Genomic DNA, 8,872 nt, shown 5'->3' with positions numbered 1-8,872 from the left:
AGACATCATCAGCACCATCCTGTCATGATGTGACAGTGAAGTGAACACATCTAAGAGAACATTTGACAGGAGCAAAGAGATAAATGTTTCATGTGAAAAGATCCTTCCAGTGTCAGCAGAATCCTGCATTAACAATAACCTCCCTTGTCATTTGTTTCATCTAACAATCTAGTTTCCATCACATTCCCATCAAAAAAAACAATGCATTGCTTTCTTTACCTGTGTTCATGTCTCAGTTTGAGGGATCGCCCCTAATTTAAAAAGTCACAGATTTACACTTTGCACCTTTCTTTTTAATATGAAATACATTTAAAATTTTAATGCGGACTTTGGTGAGTTTAAATCCATATATAATTGGATTCACAATTGGAGGAATGAGCAGAAATTCAGTTGCCATGAAGTTATAGAGGTTTTGAGAATAACCAATTTGCCCAAATCTCATATACAGTAAATCTAAAAGCACAGCTGTGGTAAAAATGATTAGAGAAAGTAAATGTGGCAAGCATGTCTGCATAAACTTGGTCCGGTTCTCCTTAGAGGTTCTGCATGTTCTTATCAGGTATGTGTAAGACCACAGAATGAACACAAAATGTCCAAAATAAAAGAGCATATTAAAATAACTGACTGCAGAATTTGCTATGGGTGGTGAGCAGGCAAGCTTTAGAATCATCCAGTTAACACAGTAGATCCTGCTGATGTGTGAGCCACATAACCTCACTCCTAATAACGTTGACGTGTTCATAAACATACAATTAAGAGGTAAAAGCCAGGATAAAAAAACTAATATGGCCACTCTCTGTTTTGTCATAACTGAGTGGTAAACTAGAGGTTGACATATTGCCACATATCTGTCATACGCCATCAGAGCAAGGATAGAAAAATCACTGCATGTTGATGAGTGTATTACAAAACCTTGAAGCATGCATCCAGCATAAGAGATGACATGAGAAGACACAAGATCCAGAAGGAATTTAGGGTAAAAACCAACAGTTCCATACAGGGCACTGATGCATAGATTGCACAGAAAAATATACATAGGCTGATGGAGGTTTTTATCCATGATAATAGCAACAATAAGAGCAACATTTCCCCAAAGAATCATAAAGTACCACAGTAAAGTCAGCAAGAAGAGGACAATTTTTTGTTCCGGTGTAAAATCTAAACCTGAAAGAGTAAACATTGTGACAGCAGAAACATTATCCATCATCTGCAAAATTCACAAAGTCTAAGCTTAACCCCACATGAAATTATACAGTTACCAACAAGTCTGATGAGTACTGCAGATCCTTGGCTGTGTACGTGGCCATGAGAGCTGACAGCTCCTCACTCCAACACTAAATCCTTTATGAAAACAACAACAGGGCCTCTGTGGACTGACAAGCCAATCACTTGTTTGTTCAGTTTACCAAGGGCGGGACCATAGAATCAACCATTACGTCAGTCTGGACAAATTATACTGTGGTTCTGTGAAATCCTGACTACAATAACCTGCAATTGCAGTGTCCAATTTATTCTCCTTAAAGTTCTGTTCATGTACAACTAATCCTAACAATACACTAGATACAGAAAATGAGCTGAACAAAGTGCTCTGGCGATATTAATGTGCTTTCCTACTTTGTGAGAAGAGTGTCTGGAAAAGCTGTCCTTAAAAATAAAAATAAGTTGTTAATTTTTACTTATTAGGCAGCTGGCCCCTTAAATTCACCATACCCAAAATACACGAGCCCACCACTGGCAGACAATGTTGATGATTGATGGAAGTGCTGTGGGATGTGCTCGCAAGCGAATTCTTGTTTAATCTGTGGTCTCATGAACATTAAATTAATCTAAAGATTCTCTACAACTACTTAGCCGTGTGTCAGAAAAACGACCGACACATCCCGAGTCTCTCTGATTGACATAGAGAATGTGATGTCATATTTACACAAGAAGGATCCTTTCTAACCCACGAGGCGAGTATAATAAAAACAAGACACACTTAATACCCTTTTCGACCAAGCTGTTTTTTTTGGTTTTCGACTGACAAAGAACCTGCTCTCGGCCAGGAAAACTGGTTCCACACCAATTCTTTGCTGGTCTTGAATCGCGAATCGTTTACGTCAGGGGCTGGGGGCAGTATTGTCTGACTAACAAGACCAACTCAGTGCCCTTGAGAGAGACCAACTAAAATGTGTATCATTCATTTATTTGATTTATTTAACTGCAATGTGATTGATAGGGTGAACATTGGTAAAGTGGGACAACTGGTAAAGTGGGACAGCTAAGCTTTTTCGTGAATATCTTTGCATGGTTGTGCCTTGGGAATGAGAAATCATTGCTTTAATACACTCTGGGATGTAAAGAGTTAAATATCATTGGCATGTTAGGCATGTAAAGTTGTTTTCATTTGTAATGTGACTACTTTAAGTGTCAAAAAGTTACAAAATAATGAATTTATCTGATTAAATATTTTAATTAGGGGCAAAATATCCTGCTGTCCCACTTTACCAGTAGTGTACTTGGTAAAGTGGGACAGGCCTTATTGTTAAAGTGGGACAGCAAATAAAGTACTATTATGCTCAGGAAACTCAACTTTTGTCCATATATTGTATAAATGAAACACTGTTAATGTAGTTTTCATCTACTTTAAAGTCAACTTTATTACCAAATTGAATGCTAGTTAGCCACTTTAGCCATCTTACCATCAGACAGGATGGAATAAAAATAAAATATGGGATTGATGGTGTATTTTAGTGGTATATTAGTTTATTTCCTATTATTTAGTATTTTCAAAACTAATAATTTGAAATGCATTAGTGTTTGTGATGGAACAATTTCCATATATTTTAACAAAATATTTGGGACAGAATCATTTTAACATGTAAATGCAATTTCATTTAATAAACAGTTCATGTAATGCAGTTCATGAGATCAAATAAATACAATGATACAAATAAATACATGTTTTCCATGTAGTTTAGTTTAGTAGGATCCCCATAGCTGGGGACAAAATACATTTAATTAGTTCAATTTAAGTATTTTCAAAACTAATACGTTGAAATGCATTGTTTGTGAGTGAATTTAGCAAATTATTTGGGACAAAATCATTTTAACATGTAAATGCAATCTCATGTAATGCAGTTCATGAGATCAAATAAATACAATGATACAAATAAATACATGTTTTCCATGTTTAACTCCATGTAAAATGAGTTGCCCCACTTTGACAATAGGTGTGTCCCACTTTACCAATGTACACCCCAAAAATGTGGGGGATGGTCAGTTGAATTGTGTATGAGTTTAATTCTATCTGCAATAATGGTGATTAAATTAAAATTATTTGATTATGTTAAGGACAACCCCAGCTTTCTAAAAAATATACTATGTTGATATAAATAATATCTGGGTTTTTGTTAAATCAGTTGAGAAATTGGAATATATATCCATCTTAGATGATCATCTCTGTCTCGTCCTAAATAGTTAGCTGCCAGTGGAGTCACAGTTTTTCACTCTGCAGTTACTCCAGGCTACTTCATCTTTTTAACCAATTCCTTAGTTTAGTTTTTGCAGCCTCTTGAGGCATATTAATGGTCATTGTTATCGTATTTTGGAGTCATTCATTTAATTTACATTTCATTCTTTACACTTCTTTACACTTCAAGGGAAAGTATTGTACTTTTTTACTTTTTTTACTACACCCTTTTTACTTTAAAAAGTTTAATTAAAAGCTTAAGAAATATTACGTTTTGCTGCCTTAAACCATACAAATAGAGCTGAGCTAGTGTAATGCAAAAATGACAAGCATTTTTTTTCCCCCACTCTTGTGTCACTACTTTTGCTGAAAGGGAGTAAATATTTTCTCAAGCACTGCCTGGACTGCACCCTTAACAGCACCCACTGACTGGTATAAGACGCCTTAAATAGAGTACTTTTGGTTTGAAAAAAAAAGGCTTAAAAGTTGTACGTGTACATATCAAACCCAGGCTGGTTTCTGGTGCAAAATCCTGTAACTTGTAATTGGTTGACTTCTTTACAGCAGCATTACAGCTTAATTAATGATTAATGCAATCAAAAACATTGCATTAATTACACCTTCTCACTTTTCTTTCCCTTCAAATTATTACTTTCATGAACACCGGGACCGTCTACTTATAAAAAACTTGGTGAAAATATATTTAGAGAGACAATGTGAAAAAATACAGTATGTAATATGAGCATTTACTTGTGAGATCATCCAAAACATTTTTAAACGATCAAAGCTCAAAAGTGAAATATTATAATTATTACTTTTATGATTATTATTGTTTTGAAATTATATTTAATTTATTTCTTTTGCAAAAATTGTGTCTATTTTAAGTCATTTTTGTTGTATTACAGCAGTTTTGGACATTATGTGTCTTTGTAATTTTCCCAGTGAATTCTTTATGTCAAACACAATAACACTACGTTTCATCAGAATTTTTTTTATGTTAATGTTAATAATGAATACAGTCGAAGTGAATATATGTATATTTTTTTAATATGATGAACACAATTAAGGCTATAAATATCAATATTTAAAATAAATCTTTACCCATAGGTTGCAGATTAAAACAGAGTTATTGTATTATGTTTTAACAATACATTACATTACATGTCATTTAGCAGACGCTTTTGTCCAAAGCGACTTACAATAAGTGCATTCAACCTGATGGTACTAGACATAGACCATAGGAATCAAGTAAGTAACCTTTTTCTCTATGACACACATCACTGTTGCAGCCAATTTGACAGTAAGAACTCTAGATGGGGCCACAGCACATGCACCTTCTTTGTTTGACAGGTTTGGAGAATGATAACATACTAAAAATACATTTTCTAATCTCTGGTAACTTCAGGCCATACACCAGAGGATTCACAATGGGAGGAATCACGACAAACTCAAGTGATAAAAATATTGCCAGAAATGGATTAAGCTCTTCAAGATTCATTCTGCTAAGAGCGACATCACAAAACACAGTGATGGAATAATTGACGAACGTGATAATGTGTGGCAGACAGCTTTGTATTACTTTGCTTTTGAACTCTGCAGAGCGTTTCCTACAAACGAGAATAATCCGGATATATGTGTACAAGACAAAAGCCAGGGGCAGGAAGACTGTGCTCGTGGACACAAGCATGCCAATAAGGTTATTAATGGTAGTATTGATGCATGACAGTTTAACAATAGGCCAGTTGGCACAGAAAACCTTAGGTATCTTATTGCCACATAGTGGAAGTCTGGAGGCCAGATACACACACAATGCAACAGAAAAGGCTGGGTATATCCATGCAAAGGCAACCAGTTTAGACACCAGCTTTGAGGTTATTTTGCTGTGGTAATGTAAAGGTTGACACACTGCGACATACCGATCATAAGCCATAATGCCTAACAGCGTGAGCTCATAGGATGCATAGGTGTAAATGGCATAGGTCTGCAGGAAACAAGCTGATCGTGGGATCAGATGAGTATCAGACAGGAGGTCTCTGAGAAACCTGAAGAAGAAGCCAGCAGAGCCGTACAGAGAGTTAATAGAAAGACACACAATAAAAATATACATGGGCTCGTGTAGAGATTTCTCTCGCGCTATCACCACGATTATGACAAGATTGGCCATGATGATGAAAGCATACAACAAGAGACAAAGGACAAATGTTAGGTAGCGATAGTTGCCTATGCTCACAAACATGGTGAGGTTAAAATAAGGGGGATTAGAAGAGTTCACAAACTCCATAGAGAGAAGCACAGTCTGTTGGATGATAGAAGACAAATGTACAGTTGGATCCTGTCAACAGATAAAATGCAGCTGCAGTTACCTGTTTAGGTTAGTCATTATTCAAGGCAGAGGTAGGCATAAAAAGATGAAAGAAGAAGAGGATTAAAAGTGAGTCACAAACATTTCATCATAATCAACAATGAATAAAAATAGTAAGTGCAAAGTCTGAAGCAAAGTAGGTACCTGCTGTGGCTTCACAGGAGCATCTGAAAGCCTTCTTACCCTGTCATTTATAGTTTTGTCACCGCAGTCGTCACTCTATGGGGAATATAGGATGAACTAAAGCCAATTATAACATTTCCTTTTAAATGGCAACGGCCAATTTTTTTTGATAATTGGTGGTTGTGTTTAGGGGGAGATAGCAGGTCAACAATACGTGCCACATAGAAGTGGTTCATTATCTGAAAGCTGTGAACCTGAAGATTAATTTGAGATGCAGCTCAGCACTGTGTGTGAAGTTGTTCTGATCAAAATATCTAATAAATTGACTTGATTAATTTATTATTTATTTAAACCTATTCAGTTGTATAAGGGGTTCATAACATCAATATATGTTCCTTTGAAGTCCATTTCCATGCTCAACTATGTCCCATAAGTTGTCGCGGCAATTTTTGGGTTGATACCATTTCTTACACAAATTTGGTTCTGAATTATGCAATTTTATTCATATCGAGAATGGATAAAAATGGTCTAAAAGACCCTCTAGAATATTACATCAATATGCGAACACCTTTGGAACAACATAGGAAAATCCATGCTGTTTGGTTTAAAAACTTTGGTAATTTTGGAGAAATGAAACTGTTGTGTACTTGGTAGGAAGCAGGGCAAGGGCCATTGTCTGGGTCAAAGTCAGAATAAAATTCGGCCCTGACAATTTTTGTGTGGACTGGCCAATTATTCTTGGCTGCTGCTCATCTGTCCAGAATTATGTGTTGCAGACAGAAATGTTAGTGTTCCTTTATTAAGCAGCAGATGAGGCACACCTGTTTCCAATCAGTGCATCAACCTTTCCAGAAAGCCTGGTCTTCACTCCACTACTACCAGATAATGCCGCCTTGTTCAGTTGTGGTACAGATTCAGATACATTTTCAGTGTGATCAGATTCCTGTGGGTCTCGCCTATGGACAGCCATTTGAGCATTTATTACATATCCTACATCAGATATCAGTTCCCTTCACTAGTTCAGTCTTTGTCAGCACTTGTTGAACATTTGGCCCGCGTTCAGACTGCAATCCGATTCTTAGGGCGTTTTTTAGCAAGTGTCCAAATCGGATATGGCTCTGCTCAGACTGGGCCACATTATTGACTGATCTGACAGGTTGCTGTAGCAACGGCATCAGAGCGTCTGACGTCGTAACACCTCGTCTCCGCGCTGCGGAGTGACGTCACGGACAGTGAAAACCGATCTGAGTGTTTGGAGCGGTTCAGACTGAAACGCATCTGTCCAAATGCGATTTGAAACTACCTCCCGAAGGTGGCTTCAATCCGGTCTGCGGATTTAATGTGATTTATGACTGTTCAGACTTCAAAAGAGCCATCCAGTTCCAATCTGGATGGGCTAAAAATCGGATTTTGGCTGGCAGTCTGAACGAGGCCTTGGTCCCACTAGTTTGGCATTTTGTCTTACTAGTTGAGCAAAAACTTTTAGTAATCAATCTTTTTTTAGGAAGTAGTTCACTAATGCGGTCCAACATGTCCACTAGTAACACTAATGAGAGACATTTGGACTAGTCAACTAGAGAGTAGAGAGTCTTAGAGAGAGTCTTCACTAGTTAACTAGCTGAAGTAAATGTGTGTAACTAGTCAACTAGTAAAGTCAAAAGACGCTCTGAGTAGTTGACTTATGAGCATTTTGGCTTACACTAGTTCAGTAGTGGAGGGAACTGATGTGTGATATCAAGGTTATGGAATAAATGCTCAAACGACTTTTCATACTCGCCAGCCTTTGTTTGTCATCGGGTCTTCACCTGGAATCCAGTACTTCTTGTGTCAGTCTCTGCTTTGGGGTCCAAACAGAACCAGAACCCTAACACATTTAATTTATATTTTCATTCACCTCTGCTCCTTTTGTCTTGGTTTCATCTGATTGTTGTTGACGGTTGGTACCACTGTCTGCCTTACAGTATAACCCCTAAGCAGATGAGCAGTGGGCTGTGGCTCACAGGTCAATTTCCCCATTTTTTTCTGGCCTTGCACCACCAGCTAAACATTATACCCACTTAGCATCAACATGTTGAATTGTCACTGTGAGCATGTTAGCATGACGATGTTAGCATTTAGCTCAAGCTTTGCCGTGCCTATGAAGTACAACCTCCCAAAGCTGCTAGCAGGATTTTGACTTATGACACATATTTACATCTTATAATTATCTACACCCTCTATTGGTTGTAGTAACTATGAAAAATACCACAACAGAAGTTAGGTTACTGAGTGTGAAAGCAAAGGGGCAGGAGAGGAAATGGAGTATAAAGCACAAAAAGTGCTTTCATGGAGGGAAGGAGGGGTGGTAGATGGGAGATAAGATGCCAGTTTGTTCCTGCAAGATTGTAAATAAACCAGACTGTTTGCACATTCAGTGATCCCTCGCTGTAGAGGTTTGAGACTTGGGGAAGATTGGGGCTTGTTTCCCTGTGTCTTGGTTACCCCTAGACAAACTGTGAAAGGAGCTTTATAAAGTCACAAAGGGAGAAGTTCCAATTATGCACATCTTTACAATTCGGCAAAGCTGGGCAATCACTGTGTAAAAGAAGTGTTATTTTTAACCCATTTAAGCTGGGAAAGCATTACTGCATTTCTACCATTAAAACCGGGAGCGTGGTTGCGTTATTCTACCATTAAGGCCGGGAAAGCGAATACGTCGTTTTGTAGTATTTGTAGTTTTTTTCACACCTATTTTCGGTCTCTTGGCCAATGAAATGCATCAGAATACATGTGGGAGTGTCGCAATGCAACATTGGACTTTTCCAGAACTTTGAAATCATGGCAGAGGATGACTATAGCGGAGGAGCTCAGAAGTAAGTGACTGAAGCGATCTTGATGAAAACAGCGCCGATGATTTTATTGCTGATCCAGACTTTGAACCCTCGGAACCAATCGAC

At 37.6% G+C, this 8,872-nt stretch overlaps 2 protein-coding genes across 2 annotated transcripts; both read right to left on the bottom strand.

The window, feature by feature from the left end:
- Positions 1-256: 256 nt before the first annotated feature.
- Positions 257-1,210, bottom strand: LOC131978621 (olfactory receptor 5F1-like). Its single transcript, XM_059342331.1, has one exon. The coding sequence runs from the start codon at positions 1,205-1,207 to the stop codon at positions 257-259; it is 951 nt and encodes a 316-aa protein (XP_059198314.1). The 5' UTR covers positions 1,208-1,210.
- A 3,550-nt stretch (positions 1,211-4,760) lies between these two features.
- Positions 4,761-5,732, bottom strand: LOC131978620 (olfactory receptor 6N2-like). Its single transcript, XM_059342330.1, has one exon. It carries the CDS (start codon positions 5,730-5,732, stop codon positions 4,761-4,763), a length of 972 nt encoding a protein of 323 aa, XP_059198313.1.
- Positions 5,733-8,872: the final 3,140 nt, after the last annotated feature.

Source organism: Centropristis striata, chromosome 10, assembly GCF_030273125.1.
Source record: "Centropristis striata isolate RG_2023a ecotype Rhode Island chromosome 10, C.striata_1.0, whole genome shotgun sequence".
NCBI classification, from domain to species: domain Eukaryota; kingdom Metazoa; phylum Chordata; class Actinopteri; order Perciformes; family Serranidae; genus Centropristis; species Centropristis striata.
This window is presented reverse-complemented; position numbering and strand designations above follow the sequence as displayed.

Excerpts from the sequence above, each read along its gene's own strand:
- LOC131978620 (XM_059342330.1), bottom strand. The coding sequence starts at position 5,732 with ATGGAGTTTGTGAACTCTTCTAATCCCCCTTATTTTAACCTCACCATG.
- LOC131978621 (XM_059342331.1), bottom strand. The coding sequence starts at position 1,207 with ATGATGGATAATGTTTCTGCTGTCACAATGTTTACTCTTTCAGGTTTA.